General features: G+C 36.2%; 1 protein-coding gene across 1 annotated transcript in view; it reads right to left on the bottom strand.

Moving 5' to 3' along the window:
• LOC140165765 (tyrosine-protein phosphatase 10D-like) overlaps positions 1 to 27,139 on the bottom strand; it is a 102,339-nt gene that overhangs the window by 6,420 nt on the left and 68,780 nt on the right. Inside the window, 6 exon segments of the mRNA XM_072189087.1 lie at positions 1,052 to 1,200; positions 1,819 to 1,941; positions 11,477 to 11,611; positions 12,318 to 12,394; positions 12,910 to 13,000; positions 24,165 to 24,246. Of these exon segments, the coding sequence (XP_072045188.1) occupies positions 1,052 to 1,200; positions 1,819 to 1,941; positions 11,477 to 11,611; positions 12,318 to 12,394; positions 12,910 to 13,000; positions 24,165 to 24,246 (657 nt within the window).

Genomic DNA, 27,139 nt, shown 5'->3' with positions numbered 1-27,139 from the left:
GTCACGTCTATTCGTCAGGACATGTCAATAGTGAATTTGGCTGAAACCAGCAACGGATCTGGACACATTCCCTACTGAACATCTAGACTTTCAGTTTTATTTCCATTACAAACACATGAACAGACCTGACATACTGTATTGTTTGAAAATTGACTCAGTGGACTAAGGTGCAACTTTTCAAACTGCCTCTTTTTTTACATAATGAACCATTGTGATCGAACGCAATGATGTATGACACTACAAATTGGTTCAGATTTGTAAAACAAATAAGGTTCCCAATAACGTGTTACAATTTTACATTTTGTTAAATTGTTTTCGATTTGTTTCAAAAAGCATTAGGGGGAACTTATAAGTTGTGTACCCTATATTAATAATATGTAGTGACAAAAGCAGTGTGTGCATAAGAATTCTTTCTTAGACACTTCATGGACATTGGTGGCAGAAGGTGGACAAAGGGGGAGGGGGTCAGAGAGGATGCATCCCTCTAAAAATCCTTAGAGAAGAAAAAATAAAATAAAACACTCCATCTTCAAGGAAGAAATTGACCGGAATTGCTCTAGGCATCTTCTTTTTTTGCCCAACAAATGCCATTTTTTGGTGACAAAATTGCACAATTTTGCAGGCTTCGCTTTTATACTGACCAAATAAATACCCAAATTCACCTTATAAACATACAAAATCTGGGGGAGGGATATGGGGCTGGTGAAGGAGAGAGAGAGGAGGGGAAGTGCAGGAGTATTACCAAAATTCACCTTACAAAACCAGGCTCAAAATCTGGGGGAGGGGTAGAGGGGTGCGGGGCTGGGGAAGGAGGAGAGAGGAGGGGGAAGTGGAGGAGTATTACCGAAATTCACCTTACAAACACATGCCCAAAATCTGGGGGAGGGGTAGAGGTGCAGGGGCTGGGGAAGGAGGAGAGAGGAGGGGGAAGTGGAGGAGTATTACCGAAAGTCACCTTACAAACACATGCCCAAAATCTGGGGGAGGGGTACAGGGGTGGGAGAGGGGGAGGGGGAAGTAGGGGAGTATGTCACAAATACTTCAAGCTTACCTGCAGTGTACCACTGTTGGTGTACTGTTATTTGGAATCTGATTCCTTATTGTTCTGACAAAACTCAACAGGACATCTGTAGCCTCAGGCACTCCATGATCAGGCCATGATGTGAAATTAAAATGCTGTACACTATGTACTTTACCACCCTGATTGAAAACAAAAAATAACCAAAATATCTGATAAGCTATATATAAGTTTGGTCCAATTTTTTCAAACCTGATATTTTGGCATACTTGTAATGTTTACACATGTCCCAACTTACACCTAATTGGATTCAGTCAAATTCATTGTAATTTTAGGGCAACAGAGCAAGTTTGAATTAGCCATAACTCTATATAAAATCTTACAAAGCAACCACTGCGCATGCATACATCTCATGTGATGCTATGACGCAATCACCAAAAGTTGTATATTTGCACACTTTTGTTGGCCGGGCCAGCGAAAGATCTGAGGTTACCAGCTAATGATCTTGTGCGCAGCACCTGACGGATCCATGATTTGAATCCCGGGGTGCCAAGTAACTTCTTCGTTCATCTTCTCTCCTTTTTTTGTTAATTCTTCCCTTTCCCGTAGCCACAAACCACTTTTAGCGTACAGGTTTAATAAGACAGTTACTACTGATAATATTTTATAATATTTGGCAAAGAATAACCAAAAACTTTGACTGAAATCGTATATTATAAGGCTTTCCTATCATGATATGGGACAAGTTGTCAGATTTCTCCCCATTGGAAATTAGATTATGATATTATTCTCAGACTTACCATTTGTAGGGAGAAGTCCCGGACTGTCCAATGTTTGAGATGATGTTCAGACATCAAAACTACCTGAATCTCACCATAGAACTGTGGTTTGTTCTCATCTGGCCAATACTGATGACATTTCAACTACATGGGTAGGCAAAAATTACAGAACAGACAGCTAGATGAATATTAGGTCTAACTGATTGTTTAGTAGTAAAATTTGGAGCCCCTAAACATGATTTTCACTTTAAATTGCTCAAATACGTCCAATATTGCTTGATTTTTTAGAATTTTAATTTTAAAAGGTCTTGCTTATCAAATGACAATTCGAAACTTTTTACATTTGAAAATATAAGATCATTTCTGAATCTCTGAGATATTATTATATTATTCTTGCATTATGATCTAGAAACACTTTTTGCAATTTTTAAATATTTCACACAAAATTTACATATACAATAAAGGGGCATGTGCTACTGTAATAAAGGATCACAAACTTGACAAATCACTTACATGATCATCACATGTATGACACTAAAGTTTGCTCGGCTTATAATAGGCAAAAAAAATAAGACTCATAACATTGTGTATTGATATAGAATGGCATGCACACAGTTGGGTGCAGCACCAGGCCATGCATTTTAAGGCGCGCGAGTGTGATGGCGCATAGAGCCCACCTTAAATCACTTTACCGAGTGCGATTTATAGCGCACCTTGTCACCTGAAGGAGTTTCCAAAGTTGCAGCCTTCAAATTCATCCCCGTAATATTCTTCACATGCATAAAATATGTAACGAAAATAGTACTGATGACCGTGTTCCTATAACGTAATTAAGGGTACATGCCACCAAATAGCTTTCCATAGACTTAACGTGCAAAACAGGGGTCACGTTTTAGGCTATAAGTCGAGTTACGTCTTACTTTGAAATATATTTGATATCATTTTAATCAGAACAAAATTCTGCATAACATATCTGAAAATGACACCATATTTTAGGTCTACTTTTTGAGAAAAATAACGCTATATAAAAAGACCCGATTTTCCCGTGTTTACAGTGGTATAAATAAAGCAAACTAGAAACTTAAATATCTTAAATCTAATTTTTTATGTAATTTTATTAAAATTGAAGGCCAAAACTTGAGTTTAAATGACAAAAAAAATTGGTTAAAAAGTAACAATGAAATTGAAAAACTTCTTTGTAATTTAAACACCAATAAACAATGTTTTCAATATTTTGAAACTCTTCTTTATTCATATCAAAAGGTTTCAAACTTCTACCAAAATCGGAACTTTTATTAAATTGGAAATAAAGGCAGGCCTATTCAGCGGCAAACGCACATACAGCGAAAAAACCTGGCGGCGTCCATGAACGCGCTTGTTGATGTCCTCCTCTTTTCTTCGCGTGCATTTTAAATAGATAAAGACGGGCGAACAACGCATGGAATTGCTCCTTAAAGGGTACATGCCACCAAATAGCTTTCCATAGACTTTACGTGCAAAACAGGGGTCACGTTTTAGGCTATAAGTCGAGTTACGTCTTACTTTGAAATATATATTTGATATCATTTTAATCAGAACAAAATTCTGCATAACATATCTGAAAATGACACCATATTTTAGGTCTACTTTTTGAGAAAAATAACGCTATATAAAAAGACCCGATTTTCCCGTGTTTACGTCTGACTGCTAACCGCGTTTTGACCTCGTGTGTTCATGCGCTCATCATCGTAAACATCACTCTAATTTTCGCGTTTTCTGTTCAAATTAGTAGAGATCACATTCATAAGTTCTAGCAAAACACGATTTGCAACACTAAAATTGTTAATATTGTACCGATTTTGCACATTTTTTATGCAAAGTTGGGACTATAGTCGTGATAAACTTTTACGGAAACCGCTTCACGCTGGATTTAGTGGCATGCACCCTTGAAGAGGGTAAAACATCGTTTTTAGGCCTTGAAAATGATTTTGTTATCTTTTTCACTACATTTTGAATTAATTGTAAGAAATTTTGGGTTATTTTCTTTCATACTTTAGACAGGATGCCGATTTCAAGCACAAGCATGATAGCCGACAATTGCCATTTTTCGTCATTTTCATGCACATGAATGCACAATGGTTGCTGATTTGCTATTTTCATGAAGATATTAATTGATGTTAATAGTAAACGTTCTTTGAACATCTTTTGCAAGTGCATAACTTCAAAATTAAAACATTCTCAATACCTGCAGAATATTTAAAAAGACAAGAAATGTCAATTAAGTAGGCCTACCCCCCCCCCCCTCCATCGTCACTTTTAACCCGTTTTGTCCAAAAAGCAAATGTAATAAATGGCTATTTGAAATTAAATATTAATATAAATTAAACTTTGAATGTTATAATTGTAAGTTCAGGTAATTTTTCAGCATGGTTGGCAAAGGTCAAAAAATAGATTTTGCTTATACCTTGGGGGGTTGAAGTACTTTGGTAGCCTGTTACAGTGACGAGCATTGTTAGTCCATTTTTTGCTTGTTGCCATGGTAACAGCCAATTCTTTGTTTTATGCTGTTTGTTAGTCAATTTCAGGGTTAAAAAAGTGAAATTTAACCTATTTTGGCTGGCTAATTGCAGCAATACATGACACATTTTTGCAAAACCAAATATTACATGATATAGACCTATCTCCATATGTTGCGAAGAAAGATTGCATTTTTTTTAAATATCATCTTTATGTCTTTTTTGGACCTGGCAACACTGCAAGTTTTCACATAGTGAAAAATGTGATATTTTACCCCATCTTTGCATCGAAAAAAATCTATATGCGGAGCACTCTGGATATTGATATTATAGCAGGTGGTGAAGGTGACCTGGCCCCACTCATATCTGATGAAAACAGCTTGGGCACTTGTATACATTGGAAGCAGTGTTGCCATAAAATGATGCATTTTGGCAAATTTAACAAAATGAGATTTTCACAAAATATGATATGAATTGTTACACAAAAGCAGGTTTCTTAAGATTGTTTATATCTTTCCATATCCTTATGATGAAGGTGTCTTAGTTAGACTCATTTCTAAAGAGAAAAGCTTGTTATATTGTATATCAAAAATCAGTGTTGCCAGAAAATGATGCATTTTGGTAAATTAAAATGAGATTTTTCACAAACTATGCTATAAATTGTTACACTGGTACAGGTTTCACATATCTCTCCTTAGTCATATGATAAAGGGGTCTTAGGTTCACTCATTCGTAATAAAAAAAAGCTTGTTGTATTGAAAATCAAAAAGCAGTGTTGCCAGAAAATGGTGCATTTTGGTAAAAAATGGGTTTTTTTACAAACTATTCTATACATTGTTACACTGGTGCAGGTTTCACATATCTCTCCTTAGTCATATGATAAAGGGGTCTTAGGTTCACTCATTTGTAATGAGAAAAGCTTGTTATATTGAAAATCAAAAAGCAGTGTTGCCAGAAAATGGTTCATTTTGGCAAAATTGAGATTTTCAGAAAATATGATATGAATTGTAATTACACAAAACCAAGTTTCTTAAGATTCATTATCTCTCTATATCCTTATGATAAAGGGGTCTTTGGTTGACTCATTTCTAATGAGAAAAGCTTGTTATATTGTATATCAAAAAGCAGTGTTGCCAGAAAATGATGCATTTTGGTAAATTAAAAAATGATATTTTTTACAAACTATGATATAAATGGTTACAGCACTGGTGCAGGTTTCACATATCTCTCCTTAGTCATATGATAAAGGGTTCATTCATGAAAAAACTTATTACATTGTAAATCAAAGAGCATTGTTGCCAGAAAATGGTGCATTTTAATCAATTTAAAAAATGAGATTTTTACAAACTGTGATATAAGTTCAATTGTTACCCGATTCAGCTTTCTTGTGTCTCTCCATATCCTTATAATAAAGGAGACTTATGTTCACTTCTTTCCCATAAGAAAAGTTTGGAAAATTGTAGGCCTATATCAAAAATAAGTGTTGCCAGGATAATAATATAGGGTGTAAAAAGAAAAGTTTGGTGAATTGTATATCAAAAAGAAGTGTTGCCAGGAAAATTACATTGGGTGTTTGTAAAAAAGGTGATTTCAATGTTTTATGCTAAAATAATTGTATTTTTGAATATACCTAGCCTATCTATGTCACATGGTGACTACATGGAGAGTTGGGTTATAGAAGACAGTTTTGACAGAAAACAATCCCGGGAAAACACTACATTTTGTGTGTATAACCTACGTTCTAACTTTTTGGAAAATTGGTACAGTTAAATGATTTTGAAACACAAATGTATATTAAAGCCCTATACACAACGGTCACACCTAATCAATTTGTGATTGGTTTTACCAGGGATGCACATGATATCCCTACCATAAGGGCCTTTTGACTGTGGCAATCACAAACAAGAACTGTCTTTAAAAAGGTCAACGCCACGGATGAAGGTTATGTTTCATAAAATTATTTTGCTTTGATACAAAGTGTCTGAAATGTTGATAATTAACTTTTTATGTGGAATAATTAATACTAATAGGGTGTGAAATACTGGTATTTCTTGGTAAATACCACCAAGGTATTACTGGGAGATAACCTGAAATGCTGAAAATTTTCATACCGAAGCTGTATGTAGGCCTACTTTTAAAATTGAGTGTAATTAAAAAAAGTTTATAACAATCCAAAAATTCATACTCAGTTTACCTGAAATCTTTATCTTAAAATGCCAAAAAGGTATAACCCCCTGAGTGGTGTCATGCCAAGAAGGTATGACCCCCACTCTAAGTGGTGTCATCACTCAGGGGGTCATACCTTTTGGGCATTTTGAGATATGAACAGGACCCAAAATATGAATATTGACCCAGGTCTTATGAGGAGTGCAACCCCTGGGAAATTATTTTATTATATTCTGTACTTATACCTCTTTCATTTGGCACCACTCGGGGGGTCATACCTTCTAGGCACTTTGAGACATGAAAAGGACCCATATTATTATTGACCCAGGTCTTTTTATGAGTGTCACCCCCGGGTGGGGAAATATTTTATCATATACTTTACTTTTTTCTCTTTCCTTTGACACCACTTGGATGTCATACCTTTGTGAAATTTCAAGATATGTCCATTTCACACGAAAAGTTTAGTCGGTAAGTTAGCCCGGTAAGTTAGTAAGTAAGCAAGTAACATTCACTATGATAGGCTTATACCATTTCATGGCTCAGCAGAAACATATCCAGCACATTTCATATCTGCCTAAATTTAAATTATTCAAGTAGAATAAACAACTTCATCTCTTTTCTGAAAATATCCACATCTTGAAGGCCATCAGAAGAAAATAATCAATATGCAAACGAAGCAAATTCCTATTACCAACTTGGAATCATGCCATACTCGCCCAATTGTGTCACAGAGTAGCTCAGAGTAGCACCCAATTTGGTTCTTGGTCTTGAAATATTGTAGTTAAAAATTGTTCTTTTTAAATATGCGACATAAAAACCTAATTCTAGCAGAAACAATCTTCACAGGTAGAAAGCTATACCAATATGGGCAAATTTACTATGGAAGACACTTGATCCAAGATAAAATACACCTAAATTAATACATTCCTTATTATAGGCCTACTGTTTGGTGGAAACACATAGATCTGCTATGGCTAAACTCAGTGCCCCATCTTCTGACAATATGAAATGACAATATGAAAAGTTCATGCACACACTGCAGAATAAATTCCACTCATAAATTTATACCTTCCAATAAGGTAAAGTCAGAATTGTTTTTTATTAATTTTTTTAAATTTATGAACCAAACAAGATTAGATAATGCAATAAACAAATGTCATAGTACAAACCTTAATAATCACATAGTAAAAACTCAGTAGTTGATTTTGCCAAAATGCATTTTCTGGCAACACTGCTTTTGATATACAATATAATAAACTTTTCTCATCGAAAATGTGTGCGCCTAAGAACCCTTTATCATCTGGATATGGAGAGACACAAGAAAAAAGTTTGAAAAAACAAATCTCATTTGTTTAAATTACCAAAATGTATCATTTTCTGGCAACACTGCTTTTGATATATACAATATAACAAGCTTTTGTCATTAGAAAAAAACAAATTTTTACCAAAATGCATCATTCTGGCAATACCATTTTGATATAAAATATAACAAATTCTCTATTCGGAAATGAGTGAACCTAAGACCCTTTATCATTAAGGATATGGAGACACACAAAAACCTGCAGTGTAGCAATTTATATCATAGTTTGTAAAAATCTATTTTTTAATTGACCAAACTGCACAATTTTCTGGCAACACTGCTTTTTGATATACAACATAACAACCTTTTCTTATTAGAAATGAGTCAACCAAAGACCCCTTTATCATAAGGATATAGAGAGATAATAATCTTAAGAAACTTGGTTTTGTGAAACAATTCTTATCATATTTTGTGAAATTGTTGAATTTGCCAAAATGCACCATTTTCTGGCAACACTGCTTTTTGATTTTCAATATAACAGTTTTTCTCATTACAAATGAGTGAAGCTAAGACCCTTTATCATTATGACTAGGAAAGATATGTGAAACCTGCACCAATTCAACAATTTATAGCATAGTTTGTAAAAAACACCCGATTTTTTTACCAAAATGCAGCATTTTCTGGCAACACTGCTTTTTGATTTGCAATATAACAAGCTTTTCTCATTAGAAATGAGTGAACCTAAGACCCCTTTATCATTATGACTAAGGAGAGATATGTGAAACCTGCACCAATGTAACAATTTATAGCATAGTTTGTAAAAACATCCCATTTTTGTTACTAAAATGCAGCATTTTCTGGCAACACTGCTTTTTGATTTGCAATATAATAAGCTTTTTTTTTATTACAAATGAGTGAACCTAAGACCCCTTTATCATATGTAAGGAGAGATATGTGAAACCTGCACCAGTGTAACAATTTATACCATAGTTTGTAAAATTTTTAATTTACCAAAATGCATCATTTTCTGGCAACACTGATTTTTGATATACAATATAACAAGCTTTTCTCATTAGAAATGAGTCGAACTAAGACACCTTCATCATAAGGATATGGAAAGATATAATCAATCTTAAGAAACCTGCTTTTGTGTAACAATTCATATCATATTTTGTGAAAATCTCATTTTGTTAAATTTGCCAAAATGCATCATTTTATGGCAACACTGCTTACAATGTATACAAGTGCCCAAGCTGTTTTCATCAGATATGAGTGGGGCCAGGTCACCTTCACCACCTGCTATAATATTAATATCCAGAGTGCTCCGGCATATAGATTTTTTTCGATGCAAAGATGGGGTAAAATATCACATTTTTCACTATGTGAAAACTTGCAGTGTTGCCAGTTCCCAAAAACACATAAAGATGATATTTTCAAAAGATTTCAAACTTTTTCGGTAAAGTATGGAGGTAGGTCTTTATCATGTAATATTTGGTTTTGTAAAATGTGTCATGTATTGCTGCAATTAGCCAGCCAAAATAGGTTAAATTTCACTTTTTTACCCTGAAATTGACTAAAAACTGCATAAAACTAAGAATTGGCTGTTACCATGGCAACAAGCAAAAATGGACGAACAATGCCCGTCACTGTAACACACTACCAAAGTACTTCAACCTCCAAAGGTATAAGCAAAATCTATTTTTTGACCTTTGCCAACCATGCTGAAAAATTACCTGAACTTACAAATAACAATTTAAAATACTGGACAGTGGTATAAATAAAGCAAACTAGAAACTTAAATATCTTAAATCTAATTTTTTATGTAATTTTATTAAAATTGAAGGCCAAAACTTGAGTTTAAATGACAAAAAAATTGGTTAAAAAGTAACAATGAAATTGAAAAACTTCTTTGTAATTTAAACACCAATAAACAATGTTTTCAATATTTTGAAACTCTTCTTTATTCATATCAAAAGGTTTCAAACTTCTACCAAAATCGGAACTTTTATTAAATTGGAAATAAAGGCAGGCCTATCGCTGCAAACGCACATACAGCGAAAAACCTGGCGGCGTCCATGAACGCGCTTGTTGATGTCCCTCCTCTTTTCTTCGCGTGCATTTTAAATAGATAAAGACGCGGAAAACGCATGGAATTGCTCCTTAAAGGGTACATGCCACCAAATAGCTTTCCATAGACTTTACGTGCAAAACAGGGGTCACGTTTTAGGCTATAAGTCGAGTTACGTCTTTGAAATATATATTTGATATCATTTTAATCAGAACAAAATTCTGCATAACATATCTGAAAATGACACCATATTTTAGGTCTACTTTTTGAGAAAAATAACGCTATATAAAAAGACCCGATTTTCCCGTGTTTACGTCTGACTGCTAACCGCATTTTGACCTCGTGTGTTCATGCGCTCATCATCGTAAACATCACTCTAATTTTCGCGTTTTCTGTTCAAATTAGTAGAGATCACATTCATAAGTTCTAGCAAAACACGATTTGCAACACTAAAATTGTTAATATTGTACCGATTTTGCAAATTTTTTATGCAAAGTTGGGACTATAGTCGTGATAAACTTTTACCGGAAACCGCTTCACACGCGGATTTAGTGGCATGCACCCTTAAAAAAGTCAAATGTACTGTCAGGTCGTAGTTCACAAGCAGGTCAACAATGAAAAGGTCAATTGGCGATTCGCTGATAACCGCGGTGTTTCCATGCCGTAGGTTTCCAAGTCTAGTGTAAACTGAAGCTCCATTGCGCATGGTACCAACACACATGATTGGCACTTGTTCGCGGCAAATTTTGACGACTTTCTAGTGAATTTGAAAGTGGCGATTTGAACTGATTTTTCGGAAACTTCTCTCCAAATGTCTATCTAGCGGGGTTTAGCGGTGAGTTAAATTGTGCTCACGGTGATTAAATGTAGTTTTTTGTACATAAAAATGTTTGGTTAGATGAGATTGGAGGGGTGCCTTGCGCAAAAAGTGAGTGAAGTGGCACTTTGTGTAGTACGAATTTGGCGACTTTTACGGGCGTGGTTTGCATAGTAATTGTTGGGGGAGGGGCTATGGGGTTTATGATTATGTATGAAATAATAAATAATTTTATGTATTTAAGCAGTGTATTTATGTTTTATTTAGGCCCTTGGTTTTTTTTCTTTACTTTTTTCTTTCCTTTTTTTCCTTTTCTTTCTCCCTTCCCTTTTTTCTCCTTTTCTTTTTTTCTTTCTTTTTCTTTCTTACTCCCTTCCCTGTCTTTCTGTACATTGTAGTCCCACATTCAACACCAATGCTTCTTATCTGAATATCAAGTGCAATAATTCAAATAGCCCACCTAAACTTCTTACCGAGTGCAAATGATAGCACACCTAAAATCCTCACCGAGTGCAATTAACAGCACACCTGTAGCTCGCCTGACTATTTCCAGGAGTGCGATTTGTAGCACACCTGCTGTTTTTCAAAATTCATGCCCTGCAGCACTTACACTAGTTGCTTATGTGAATTTAGGCCGGCGTGAGTTGGGACTTTATTGATGCATCCAGTAACAAAAACCGAATAAGATTTGCCTATTATAAGCCGAACCAACTTCAGACAATCTGCTTTATTTGTTCTTCCTATAGGTAATTTTCTGTAATTTTGCAAAAGAATTTGTAGCACTAATGTGCTAAAAATGTCTGATGTTTGTATTCTGAAATGCTAAAACTTACCCGTCCCTTTTCTACAAGTTGTGTTACCATGACAATAGTTTCCACCTTTTGTTCCCATATCATCCTCCATACATCATCTTCTGTTTGTGGCAGTGGACCTTGGCATGCGATGAACTCACGTGGTGAGTTGTAACCCTAGTGACAAAGAGAACAAAGAAATATTATTTGATGGTTCCATTCTGTCACAGCTGGGGACATCAATATAACTAACAAGTATTCAGTATCGAAGTTACGTAATGTTACTATGTCAACGGGATCGCTTGAGTAATGAACCACGGTCAAAACGATCATCACATAATGTATATGGCACTCGAAGGCAACCAAAATAGTGTGATCCTGTAACCAAGAGAATTACATAACTACTTTGATGCTGAATACACACTCTAATTGCTGTTGTTAACACACAACACACGCACAAAAGTTTAACAGATATCTTTCATCTCAATCACAGCAAATTTAAAGACAAAACATCTGTACAGTGTGTCTTGTCACAACTTGAGAGTAACGCCACGTTGGATTTCGCTCTGGCAGATTCAAATCAGTGCGTTTAAACAATTGTGTTGCTAGTGTACAGGCATATCGGCAAAATCACACCGTTGATTTTCTGCCAAAATTTCTGATTTTCTGTTCATATAGTAAATAAATTATAAGTAGGATGGTATCTGATTCAGCGATGGCAAAATATTCTATGTATGTGTATGTGTACCGTGGGATTAGGTTAGCACGCATGATTTGAATTTGCCACAGCAAAATCTAACATGGCATAATTAACTTACTTGAGACGAGACAAGACTATATACTGTTTATACCACTGTTTCATTCTCTGCGGAGAACAACTTACCGGCATGTAGTTAGCATTGATGTAGTCCGACCCTTCCTCGTCATCAATGGGCATTAACTTCACACGAGTATGATCATCTATAGAGGATGTAAAATTAAAATCATATGGTAAATAAATATTCACCTTGAAGCAGTGTGCATATATATCTGTTATCAAGAATTAATATAGAATTTAAAGTACATATTCTAAGAAGTATCAATCTACATGACCCTGACAGATGATAGTGGCAGGTTAGAGAAGAGTTTCTTTGTCCAAATTAGCAGAAATTTGGAGATCTATAGAGACAACAAGAAAATTGGTTCTACATCGGTTAGCATGCTATGGTGACTCCCATTCCGGGCTCCCATCCTGTACCAAATGATGATGCAGTTAAACTGCTGTACCAAATGATGTTAGGGATTTTGTGAAAATTGTTAACCAGCAATCTTTTACAAACAAGCCGAGCCCCTGGTTTACCTACTTTGTCTTTTAAAAGTTTTTTTGTGAGCAGAAAAGAAACATGGTTCTGATAGAGCACTTCAAGAATGCCTTGCAGAAAGAATTAAAGATCGTAAAAGCTTCACAGAGTAAACTGAAATTATATGCTACTTACATGGTTGAATATTAGCAAATCTGTTCTTGCTTCTGTTTGCATGTAATGTGGCTGCTTCTACTGGCTGTGAACGACCAACATTTCTTAATTCCTGTACAATAAAAACAAAAAGGAAACTCAAAGTACATATAATACTGCAATTTCAGTGACTAGCTAAAATGTATTTGTGTGTTGTTATATTAAATCAATAGTATGCGATTTGCATAAAGAATAGATTCTTATTTGTTTTCCAGAACTCAGAGGATTACCATCGTAAGTGTGAACAACTTCTTTCTGACACCAACACTATAAGAACTTGGGGGAAAGAGATCCAACAAATGAATATAAGAAGGAACTTATATCTGTACTTCTTGATATTGAGAAAGAAGGTGGTATTAATCGTGTAGAGTACAGGCAGTTGTATCCCACCACTGAAACTTCGCCAAAATTCTACGGTTTACCTAAAATCCATAAGAAGGACATTCCTCTGAGACCCATTGTCAGTAGTATTGGGTCGATCACTTACAACTGTGCAAAATTACTTGCTGACATTTTGTCAACTTTAGTTGGCAAATCAATCCATCACGTTGCCAATTCGCAGGTTTTTGCTGATTTGATTAAGAACGAGAGAGTTGAAGAGGATGAGGAACTAAGATCATACGACATCACAGCTCTTTTTACATCAGTGCCAGTTGACAAAGCGCTAAAGATTATCTTAGCTCGATTGGAACTTGACGACACACTTAGCGAGAGAACCCGCTTGTCTGTGATTCAAATTTCCAACCTTCTTGGAAGTGTGTATTAAGTGTACTTATTTTGTATACAATGGAACTTTCTACCAGCAAATCCATGGAGCCGCAATGGGTTCACCCGTTTCTCCGATTGTTTGCAATCTGTACATGGAACATTTAGAGCAGGAGGCCATAAAATCAGCGCCCCATCCCCCGTTGTGGTGGTATCGTTACATGGATGACACGCACACGAAGCTTAAGAAACAGTACGCGGAGGAGTTCACTAATCATCTGAATTCCATTGACCCAGACATAAAGTTCACCACAGAAGAGGATAGAGCGCTCGCGTTCCTGGATACACACACGGTTATCCAAGCGGATGGTAGCCTGAGGATCAAGATCTATCGCAAACCAACGCACACAGATCAATATCTCAATTTTGAATCAAATCATCCAGTTCAACATAAATTAGGTGTCATCCAGACCCTACATCACAGGGCAGACAGCATCATCACTGACCAAGAGGAAGAGGAGAAATTACATTGACGTGTAACTATCCCAAATGGGCTTTTGATCGTGCAAGCAAGCCTAAGAAATCGAGATCTGACAATAACAAGGACAATGCAAACATAGAGACTAAAGGGCAAATAGTGCTACCTTATATTAAGGGAACATCTGAGGCCCTCAGAAGAACTTTCAGTAACTACGGTGTCAGGGTTTGTTTCAAACCAACTCAAACCCTTAGACAGTTACTTGTGTCACCAAAAGACAAGACTGAAAAAGAGGACATAGCGGGACCAGTGTATTTTATCCCTTGTCAGGGAAAAACACTTAAAGGCCAGTGCTCAGAATCATATATTGGCGAAACAGAACGATCCTTGAAAGCCAGATTCCTTGAGCACCGTCGTCCAAGTTCCAGCTCGTCAGAAGTCTCCAAACACATCCACAGTTAATCAGTTAAGATCCTCGAACGGGAACCTAAGCATTTCGAAAGGGGTGTCAAGGAGGCCATCTACATTAGAGTCAACCAACATTCACTTAACCGTGACGAGGGCCCGATACCAGCTACCAAGAGTCTACAACCAAGTGTTGGGGTCAAGCGTCCAAAAGGTCATTGATCCCTAACTTGGGTTGCCAGTCTCCCGATGAAGGTCGAAGTTACGACCGAAAATTTGAGGTATGTCTAATCTTGTGTTGAGATCAAAAGTTTAAAATCATAAATTATGATGTCTACCAACACAGATGAACTTTCATGCTAGTAAAGAAAATTGCAATTCATTCCGGACGTATAAATAGGATGTAAGACTAATAGAGATATGTACATTGTTTATACGTCACTGATTCAATGATACATACAGCTGTATGCACGAGACATTTCAGCCATCACTTGATCAGTGAACTCGGAATAAAATCAGAGATCTCCAGTTTTATTATAAAAACTTAAATTTTACTGTAATTTAAGCACTTCAGGCTTAGTCTTTCACATGGTATTTTGGGCATTGGGCATTACAATCATGCAATAAAATAGAAATTTGAGAAAAACTGAGGGTGTCACTGTGGAGCAAATCACATATTATGGCATTCAATTATTACTGGGAGTAAATGAATGACAACAGCACAAGGATGAGAAATGCTGATACCAAGTGACCGTCATCACTGATAACGTCATTACTGATAAGTGGCCGTCATCACCATGCATGTTCTTGAAACAAGTTTCAACAACACAAAAAATGGTCAATTGATTTGTCTACATTCGCAAGTCTCCTTTTTTCTCGATTAACATTTGAAAAAGATAATTTGGTTTTATGTAATGAATGTTATTATCCTGGTGTAGATTTTTAGTATAGAGTAGTTCCAGCATTAGATTAAATTTCAAAAATAATGAATGTTATTACTTCTGCAAGTTTAATGATGTCAAATTTACCGATATTTTTTGGCATTTAGGCGTGGTTGAAAAACCCCTTTCAAGTACCACCTGTTCAAAAAAGACCCCTATTCCTTGTTTTACAAGTGCTTCCACCCAGATTTAAGTACTTAAGGTAAATCCTTGCACCTACATTATAACATATCACTTATGAATACTGCCATGGTAACGAAACCAGTCATTAGCTTAGGCCGAAAAAAAAAGATGTTTGCTTGTCCTCCACCGACCGACCCTAATCTGGAAAATAGTTTGGTTTTTTTTGTTTTACTTTACAAATGAATACCGACCTAATTTTGGAAATTTCAGAAAAAAAGGGCTTTTTTTTACTTTTTTGACATCCTGAAAAGTTTTTTACAGTTTCTTCACACTTCTAAACAGTTTTAAAACATGAATAAAGTGGTATACAGTAGAGAAATATCCCAATTCACAACTATTTGGGCTATAAAAAAGCTGATTAAAGGCATATAGTCATGTTTTGGCTATGACCTTTTTTTTTAAATCCCGACCGTCCCTATTCTGAAAAAGTTGTGGAGGACAAGCAAACAATCTTTTTTTTTGGCCTTATCTGCATCATCTTTTGTTATCTATCCTACTGATAACCAATACCTGTCATATCATATTATTAACAGTATAACGTCCAATCTGATTATAATGATGTCACTACAGATAAACATTAACTTCATATACGTCATAAGGTCATTTGTTTAAAGGTCCGTAACCCGATCGACAGCATCATCCCCCCGATTTTTTCATTGTTGATGAGGTTTTGGTATCACATAATAGATACTATTTTTCTCATTACTATCCTGAAATTTGGCGCTCCAAGTCGATGTATTTCGGAGAAATCATGAAACACAGCGGTTTTACTGGTTACCAGTTTGTAAATACAAAAATTACTTCGGATTTCTGGGAGGGAATTAATTGCGAATCAACAGTCTCCTCAACAGCTACTTTGGTTTCGCGTTATACACATTCTGTGAAAAGGCGAACCACACTAACTGCTGAGGAGGCGGTGCGGCGTATGTTAATAATTAATTTCCACGATGGACATCGTATGGGCGAGGTACCGGTTCAAAACCGGTATCAGAAGTTTTTTTGCTCTCCATTTTAACCCAAACTTTTTTATATTCATTTGAAATGTAGGCCTATATTGCAAGGGGAAATATATTTTGTTTCCTTTTTTTCTGAAACGGTATGAAAAAAACACAAATATTTTCTGTTCAATACGGGCCGGGCATTGTACAGCATGTCAGCATTCGTCATACGAACGGGAATTGTTGTTGTTGCTTGCCTGCCCAGAATGCAATTCACGTATACCAAGGTATTGGATTGCAAATTTGGCTATTTATTCATATTTACGCTGAAAATGCTCTCGTTTTTCACAAAGCAGCATAAAGGCGATATTTGATATTATTATGTAATTTTAAAGACAATCGATATCCAAAACCAATAGGGTTATCCCCTTTAACTCTGAATTTTTGTTTAAAAACATGCGCAGCTTTTATAAATAAATTGTTTTTAGTTTAGTTTTTTTTTTTGTTATTTATTTTAGTTACAAAATGCTGTTTTTTTATTTTTAAATCAAGCTCACACATTTAAAATTTTCATTGTATTTGTACATGTACTATGAACAAATTATTAATTCAAAACTAAATCTAAAAAAGAAACAAAAAACTTTAATATCAAATATTACTAATTATCTTGTGTATCTACGTCACATTCTGATATTGATCCCCGCCTAAATGTACACAAGACAAAAGTCAGTCCTGATATTGGACTATTCCAGTTAAAAACCATACACCCCATAGGGCCTGCACTTTGGCTCGACATTTGAAAGGGGTGTGAATTCATTTTTGTATACGCCCCTATTATAATTCCTCCCTATATGTATATACATACATGTACCACATGTAGTAAATCTGTCTGCTTTGTCTGCATTGTGCCGTTCTTAAGCAAATAGTTAAACACGATTTCATCAAACATTATAACAATAGCTCTTTTACAGTGTGCAATCATCCCGGGCAATAATTGGGCAATAATAGAGGATGTGCGTGAAATTATTGATTGGCTCCATACAAAGGATTTGAACCGGTGTCCTTCACCGTAATCATGGCGCAATGCAGTGCATTCAATCAAGCGTTGTCGTCAACCTATTTGATTGTATAGTGCATTTGTTATGTGTGTGAGACGAGCTGTCGCGGTAGATTGCAATAGCTTGTAATCATGGTTTTGTTGAATGAATTTGAGTACTCCGCCATATTTACAGTATGATACGTCATACTCTAGGTGATTATTTGCATTGGATGTCTTGAATACGCTGGCGAAGTTGTGTAATAATCGGATTAACGCAATAACAGTAGGTGAATACAAGTTTTGAATATATCGCGTTGCAAAGCCCCATTCAGTGATCCCAGTGAAAGTGGGGAAAAATCAAATTGTTACTTTCATAAGTTTTTTAATGAAAAAAATTGGCAAAAAACCCAAGAAAACGGCAGTATCGACGAAGTTGATGCCCCATTCAAATACATGTAACTAATTTATATATACTGTCACTATATAAATTACAGATTCACGTAAAAGCATTATTTTTGTCTTAAATAGGCCTACTCGGCTTTCGGCTGAACCCCTAGCAGAAGATACCAAATTGATGTTTTATGACCTTTGAAATTCTTTTGTTGCGAGTGACATGGTCAGTTCAATTCACGCCGAGTGTCCTTGACAGGTTTGACTCTGCTTCAGTGGTCATGAAAGAATTCAAAAGATAACCTCTGCCCCAACAATCCCAAGCAATTGTCTGAAACTGCTCTTCGGATGATGTATCATAAGAACTCAGTCGTCAAATGATGATAGTCATATAATGACCAAAAGATTATTACTGACTATATCATTGAAGACTAAGTTCCATGAGTCTAGTACAAAATCTGAATTTTGATGATTTTTACGATCGTCCGGATGAAAAAACCACTGAATGGGCCATTAGTACCCTCCTCTCCTTACCCTGGCAATATGAATAAAAGAAAAATAAAGAAAAAAATTAAATAAAACAAGAAAAAAAGTCAAAGAAAAGAAACAATAAAAGAAAAACAAATATGAAAAGTTAGAACAATATTTGGTTTATAAAATTAATGTGACCGTGATGAGGCTCGAACTCACCACCTTCCGATTTAAAGTTCGAGCTTCGTGTACCAAATTCTGATGCCTTTCCAAGTGAGCTAGATGCTCCTGAGATCTGAAATAAAAAATAATTCCATAATGGTACAGTGCAACAGAGCAAAAATGCCCAAAATTCAAAAGCTATATAATTTATGAACTATATACACTACACATAAAAATACCAATACAAGGGAATTTCAACATAAGAATCCAAACAATTAAGTACCAACATGCACAGCTTTGTCCTTATATCACATTTGGGTTTTTAACAAACCTCTACTGTGATTGGCAGCTGATAATGGCCATCCATTCAGCAAGTGGCTACTAACTGACCTTGACAGGCTTGAATGAGCACTGTCATCTGCTACAAAACCATCACACTCTAGGACCTGGTCACTCCATAATGCTACAGAGAGCACAGTACTTTGACAATGGAGTGAAATTATTGTTTAGGTGCGGATTTTAAAAGTACAGCTTCTATGCGTGTATAGCAAAAAAATGGAATAGAATGTTTGGAATCATGTAACTAAAATACTAAATGCATTCTGCAAAATGTGCTCTGACCAATATATAAAGCATTTCATTAGCTTTAATTTGACATATTGTTTGACATGTTTGGAATTATGGTAAATCATTAAATGAAATATTTATTAATTAATCAATTAATATGTCAATTAATTAAAATTTAATGCAAAATATGCATATTTTCTCTGACAGAATTGTAGGATTTGACAAGAGTCATTTTTCTTGTAAGTTTGATTCTTATAACATACCGGTATCGTATTGCGTCCCGTTATAGTTGCAGAAAAAATACGCGTGCAGGACACACATCGCACCCCCACACACACACACACCCAGGGGATCGTACCGTTTTACAATCGTATAACATTCATTGGCGCTAGTAGTAAATTCCAATTTTCTTTGCTTTACCTCACTTGTTCGGCTCAAAAATTAAAGGGGGACATATGTGACAGTAAAAGCTTACATTTTATGGAAATTATATTTAACCATGTTAACAGCACAAAACAGATAAAGCAGACAGATTTACTATGGGCCTATACTTATGCCAGGGATTGTGTTGAAGGGACTGGTAACGGCTTCCACCCATTGTCCCATGCGGGTTGTTGGTTTACAAATTATCCTCAGTTGAGCAAGCATGAATAATACGTTGATCGTAGTCCGAATAATCAGTCCCAGAACCAGTGGCGAAGCGTGGGTCATCTGATTGGGGCACCGACCATGATTGGGGGGAGCGCACGGGTCTGATTGGGGGCACAAGCCATTTTTGGCAATTTTCCTATGGGATTTTTAAAATATTGCAATCGATTGGGGAAGTGCGGCACGCGTGCCCCCCCCCATGCCCCTATGGCGCTACGTCAATGCCCAGAACAAAACATAAATTTCTGACATGATCGTGCTCTGGGTCTGAACTGTTTCCGTTTGAAATCTTGATGGCAAATTGGACAAATGAAGCACATAGTTCTACTTGACCTCCTGAAACTTCCGGGCATTCCGGGGAGGGTCAATCAATTTCGTGAAGCATCGTGACACTTGCAACGTGCGCTTACGACACGAGGACTCAAAGAACGCAACTTTTCAACCTACGACTAGGTTATTCCACCGCTCATTTTCGCTGAAATTTTAATACAAGCTGTGGTTAATTAATGTTTATCATAACAGAAAAGCATTAGACCGGCGTTTCTTCAAAGCTGTAGATATAACCATTTTTGTTATCGTGACATGCATTTTCTCTCATTTTTTAGGCTACTTCGCGCACCAAAAGCGTTCATTTTTTTCACAATAATTCAACTTTTACACGTTATTCTTTGCCTTATACTCATGTTTCATATCTTATCTATGGGCTCAATATGGAAATGAAGGGAGAAACGACTCGTGCATTCCATTTTTTTATGTTTTCTGAAAAACCGTATTTGCCTACTGATATTCAACATTGCGTTACGTAACAGCAGAGGTCACGCTTGTAAAAATTACCGGAAGTGAGCTAAGTTGCTGTCGTACTGAATAGGGTGCTTGCACGGAAGATCATAAGTTCAAATCATCCTCCAGATATGCTCCAGAAGACATATGCAAATGCATGGAGTACAATACCAATCACCTGTAAACTGGTATAGATCAAAGTAAATCTTTGTACTCCATGCATTAGCATATCTTATGGAGCTTGTCTGGAGGATGATTTGAACTAATGACCATTCGTGCAAGCACTCTATTTGACATAACTTTAGAAATATTTGAATAGGGCAACATGAGTAAATAATAAGAAAACAAACATCACGCCCTCGATGCAACCATGGAAATAAGAGAATAAGAGGCCATAAAAGATAACCTGATAACAATAGCTTGACAATAGCTATCTATAATCATGATAATCCGTTTCGAGTCCCTTCATACACAGTCCCTGGTCCAATGCATATACTGTGTGTATTGTTCCCGGGTATAGTCAATGCAGTCAAGCAAACATGTATTACATTTTGAAAAGGCTATAGTGTATCACAGGCATGTATTGAATGGCCAGTCATACAGGAATTAATCAACTTGCAGTGACTGGTTCCTTTGTTACCACATGTCAGTCATCTATTGGTTTTTTGATCATCGTATCACAGTGATGGCCAATCACAGGCGAAGTAATCAAATAGCAGTGACTGTTGCCTTTGTTACCACATGTCAGTCATCTTGTGATTATTGGACCATGTAAACCTGCAAAAAACGAGCCAAAGTGCAGGCCCTATGCCCTATGGAAGATAGACTTTAATCTCCCACACAGTCAGGTAAACACATTTGAAATTCACACTCCTTGTGTGGGAGATTAAGGTTATGTATTCCATAGAGGGAGTATGGATTTCAACCGGAATAGCCCAGTGCATGATGAATTGAAGGAAGGAAGATATATAGCTAGGCAACAAAAATTTCTTGTCACTGTGTCATCATGGTGTTTGTGGCAGTTTTACCTCGCAAATCTTTACATTTCTGCAATACACTCCAGTATCTATATTCCAGGTGAATTAACTACCATGGCTGCGGAATTTACAGCGACTGCAGAGAGTACAGTTACATGCCCTGTGTGCTATGAATTTTTTGTGCCTCCAAACACACCCAAAGACTTGGCATGCCCTCATACGTGTTGTCAGGTTTGTCTGCAAAGAATGGTCACTCTGAACCAGCCAGGTCAACCGATTGAGTGTCCAATGCGATGTCCAAAAGAAACTCCTCTCCCAGCAGAAGGTGTTTCAGGTTTGAGGACGAATCTACATCTGAAGAACCTCGCTGAAGAACATCCAAATTATTTAAGCGGTCCGCGTCACACAGTTCCAAGATGCACTCATCATGATGAGAAGACGCATCTCTATTGCCAGCCATGTAATCAACTCGCTTGTCAGAACTGTATCCTAGCATTTCACCAAGGAAGCAACCATAGCAGCAAAGATGTAAAGACTACATCTCAGGAATGGAAGCAAGAACTAAATCCTGTATTGAATGATATGCAAGGTGAGGAAGACAAGCGTAGGGATAATGTAAAAAAACTGAAAGACCTTAAAGCCAAGTCTTTTCAAAAACTTGAATCGGAAAAGCAAAAAGTTCAACAGCATGTGCAGAGTTTACAAAGAAAACTTGACGAAGCTAAAAATGAAATGGAGAAGCAGTTGGATCAGGCAACTCAGGAGAGAGTGGCAAAAATAGATCAGGAAGTGACTAGACTTACACACCAGGCTGACAAACTGAAAGCAGCTAATACGGTAGCAACTGAAACAAGAGCCTCCTCAGATTTTGCCTACATAACACAGCATACCTCCCTCGTGGACAAAATGAAGAAACTGTCGGTGAGCGAAGCGGCAACCTACATTAGCGAGATCCCCTGTGCAGGGAGGTTTATTAAAAGGGAAGACTTGCCAGATTTAGAGCCAGGTAAAATAGTAAGTAAGCCAAGGGAACTGCAACTAGTACAAGAGATTGGTGGTCTGGAGTTGGCGTATCAGATTGGATGCTCACCTGATGGTTTAATTGTCTTCAGTGAAATTGCAAAGACACAAGTGTTAGTTTACAGGAGGCAAAATGGTCAATATGAAAAACATTTTAGTTTGTCTTTACCATCATCCAATACAATCCGACCCCGTGGTGTGGCTGTATGCACTAACGGCAAGTTTCTAGTAGGAAGGGGCAGTGGTATTGAAGAGTATTCTGCAAGCGGAGCATATGAGAAGACATTCCAGACAGTACAAGATGAAAGCACTCATACTAACGTTTCAAGTGTGATTATCACGGCTGAAGGAAGTATCTTAGCTGGGGATGTAGTTAGATTGGTAATCACAAAGCACAAGTCTACAGGTGAGATTATACAAACACTAGAGACAACAATGGAGGTGCATCACATGGCTCCCATCCATGATAACGATATTGCAGTGAGTAGCTGGACATCGGGTAGGCTAAGCATGATGAATACGGAGTCTGGACAGGAAACGCTTAGCATCGATATCCCACATGTGAATGGTATTTGTTATGATGAGCAAACAGAGTGTCTGTTGATTGCAAGGAGTCAGCCAGGAGTGAAAAATCCCAGTAATGTCAAATTCAACACTGGTGTGATAGAGCAGTACTGCTGTATTACAGGCAGGTTGGTAGCATGTTTAGTACAAGGATTGTATCATCCTCAAGGTATGGCTATAACACATGATAGAAATCTAGTTGTATGTGACAAAAAAAGTGTCAAAATATACAAAATGGTCTAAAAGTGTGCAATTACTGTCTCTGTATATGGTATGGCAAAAACCTAATACATTGTGACTCAGCGAGTCAATGTGTAAATTAAAGTCATGAAGCTGAATGAAGGAATTGTCAAAACTGAGCTATTCTCTGATCAGCTGGTAATAAGCAGGACTCATAACATTATGGATTGAAATAGAATGGCATACATACAGCTCAATATTTTTATTTCACATTATAATTCATGTTATATTGTGGAATGATTGTATCTCAGTATAGAATAGGTAAGTCTTTCTTATTTTAAATTATCTCCAACTGAGCATTTTTGTCAAAATTTGACATCAGAAATGGATTCATCAAGTGCTTACCATTCTAAATATTCACATTTTTATATACTTTAGACCAATAGCAGTTATGAGGCCCAAAAGTTTCCATAATTCCAGGGTTAAGATCAATTTTGAGTCTAACATCGAAGGATACTCTTACGATAAACAAGTTAGCTTACCGTGTACTTTTCATAGAATAACATGATCGCGCGACCTACATGACCAGACCATGACCTGGCCTAGCAACGACCGTACGTGTGATTGGTCAATTCTCAGAAGCTGTGTTTGCTCCGTTAAGCACTGGTCTTTGCGTAGTACGCTCGACACGAATACCTATACGTACCTAAGTTGGCTCTCATGATCAAGAATTAGATATTTTGCCTAGATAGAAGTTTTATGGCAAATATTATCATATTCCAATCTTACCTCGTATTCTTCCGAGAAGAGATATTCTGAATCCGCTTTCATAGAACTGTAGTGTGATGGGAAATCTGCCAGACGTACTGGTCTGAAATTAACAGAAAAAAAACAAAGTGTACGTCATCTCATGGCTCCATCTTTTGTACATAGAATGCATGGCTTTAATGCAATTTAGTAACTGTGATGCAACTAGAAATTACCCAAAAAGATTAGTACCTTTATTTTTGTACAGTTGTTTATATTATACTTTGAGGGGCTCACTGGGCTATTCCGATTGAAATCCATACCCCCCCTGGAAGACATGATCTAAATCTCCCACACAGGGGGTGTGATTTCAAATCACCCATTCAGGTAACCTCGTTTGAAATTCGAACTCCTTGTGTGAAAGATTAAGGCTGTGTCTTCCATAGTAGAGAGCATATGGATTTCACCTGGAAAACCAACTTTTTCCTGCAGTACAACCCTCAATCAGATAGCATGTAAATAATGTTTTTGTATTATAGAACTGTGTGTAATAAGTTTGAAGCTGATGTAGATATGTGAACAGATTGATATACACTTAATTTTTTTTTTGATCTTTTTATTAATGCAATTTAATACTACCATATGTGACATGATCTGGTCCATGGGGGCCAAAGGCGGATAATTTGAAACTGAGATAAAGGCAAAAATATGGAATATAAAACAATAACATACATAGCCTATCATATGTTTAAGGTCATAATTATAGTAACTCAATGTTCAAAGGCCTCCTCAGGTTTGGCAACAATCGACCAGATCATGTCAAATATATTCTCTAATAAACGCCCGATGCCGCATAACATTTTCTATTGAAGGGAGCATATATTAGACTAATTTGCCGCCAGTATTTTACACTAATTTTGTTTCCGCTGAAGAAAATGAGAAGGAGAACAAAGCCCTAAACAAAGCTAATCACTTTAGAAGAGAATTGAAAATGCAGTCTGTCACAACTGAAAATTGCCCACAAAAATGTCAGACTATGATGTGGCCTTTATGTATGAAGCATGCCATGCATGATACTACCTTACCTACTCAGGATTCATACACATTAATTAAGATCAAATGTTCCACCCCACATTCTTTGTTATAGTTTCATGTGCCAATATAATCCATCTTTCAATTTGGATTGCATATTATTATCAATTAAACTCAAAAAGCTGTAAATATTTGTTGAATAACAACTCAGTATACAGAATGTACATGTACAAGGTGAGACAAGCCAAATATAGAGGCTGTATCAAAATGATTGGTACCAATCAGTTTTGATGCTTACTGAAGTCTACTTCTTCCAAATGCAATATATTATGATCTGCTTGAAATGATCATAATTTCTTGTTGTATAACTGTTATGGCATTAATCACCAAATTATGCAAACCTAGATTACATTTTGATGTGGCAGTCATGCCCATAATCACTGGAAACCAGTCATTTTGATACAGGCTGTATGTAAATAACTATGTAAATATTATAGAACAATAATTGGTCCCCAATCAACTACAGGTTATAAAAGGATAAAAGTGTAATGTTTGACCCATTACCACAAAACCAGGAATAATTATGTTGAAATTGCACTTGTTGACATTTTGATGTATATCATTAAATATTAGAATATGAGCTTGAAAATACCACAAAATTTGTTTTTGTACATAAATGTAAGTTTTGTAAATATGTTAAAATTTGTCACAGGTCAATTTTTGATATCAGTGGCAGTGCAGTTCTGAGATTTGCATTTCTGAGAAATAGAGCTTGGCTCCTGCACAAATATATAGGAAGAGTTGTTGAATAGGCAATGATTTACTAATCCTGTTTTTCTTAAATACTTTTGTGCTTTAACCCTAGAACTACGAACTACCAACCCCCTAAGATTTTTTATCCATCATAATAAAACGCACACGTTTACGCCCTAACGACCTAAGCTAATCATAGATACATCCTTTGCGCTCATTTCGGTGATAAAATGTTTACCCCAGCACTTTACCTGGGGGAAAGACCGGTCATCAAAGATGACCATTAGAGGGGGGGTTGGTGAGGCCCCAATGATTTTCATTTCGCTCTTGTGAAATTATTTCAAGAGCTACTGACTTTTTACTGGTTAGTTAGGTGAAAATAGTAATTTCCTTTTATATTTAGGAGAAAATTTGGTGAAAATCACATTTTACAAAATATGGCTCAGTAGTTCTAGGGTTAACAAGTAATAAGAATAACAAATATCCAACTCAGTGTTAAATTCTCTCAATTTCAAACTTTGATACTTTTTTTTCATAGTATTTTAAAGGCCTTTATCACAAAAGTAGGTTTGTCAACACTCTCTGGTGGGTGAGTTTCAAATAGAGTTAGTTAATGTGCTAATTCCATTTGAAATTCATACTCTCCCTGTGGAAGACATTTCCAAAAGCTTCCACAAGGAGAGTGTGGATTTTAAATGGAGAAGCCCAATGTTGTAAGAAGTTACTGAAAAAAATACCTTAGTTTACATGTTGATGGATTTCCATTTTTCATGAAGACAACTTAAGCCATTCAAACTGTTCCCATTTCCATGCTCAGTGTATTTACAGTATTTAGTCCACCTGGATCCTAATCCTAAAACCATAACCTGATTTGAGGGAGGACTTTATTCTGTAAAAGCACCCCATGCTCTAAATTAATTAGTGGAGGTTAGCAACCTCTGCCTAAAGATATGATCGCTTTGTATATTGACAAATTTACAACAATATGATTGAATAGATATATATAGTTTGATCAGCTCATAATAGCGGGAAATGTTAGGATTTTACCACTACGCTGAAAAGTAGACCCATGTTAAGAGCGCTATTAGCTGACCTGACTGGTCTTTATTTTGTGTGTTAAAGAAAGTAGACCAAGTATAGGACTTGAACTAATAATCTGTGATGCTTCTGGCGAGATGTCACAAGAAAATTCTCTAAATATAATATTTTGATATTAATCTGTGATGTTATAA

Source organism: Amphiura filiformis, chromosome 12 (assembly GCF_039555335.1).
Source record: "Amphiura filiformis chromosome 12, Afil_fr2py, whole genome shotgun sequence".
Classification (NCBI taxonomy): Eukaryota; Metazoa; Echinodermata; class Ophiuroidea; order Amphilepidida; family Amphiuridae; genus Amphiura; species Amphiura filiformis.
The sequence above is the reverse complement of the archived record's forward strand: the minus strand, read 5'-3'. Positions and strand labels throughout refer to the sequence as shown.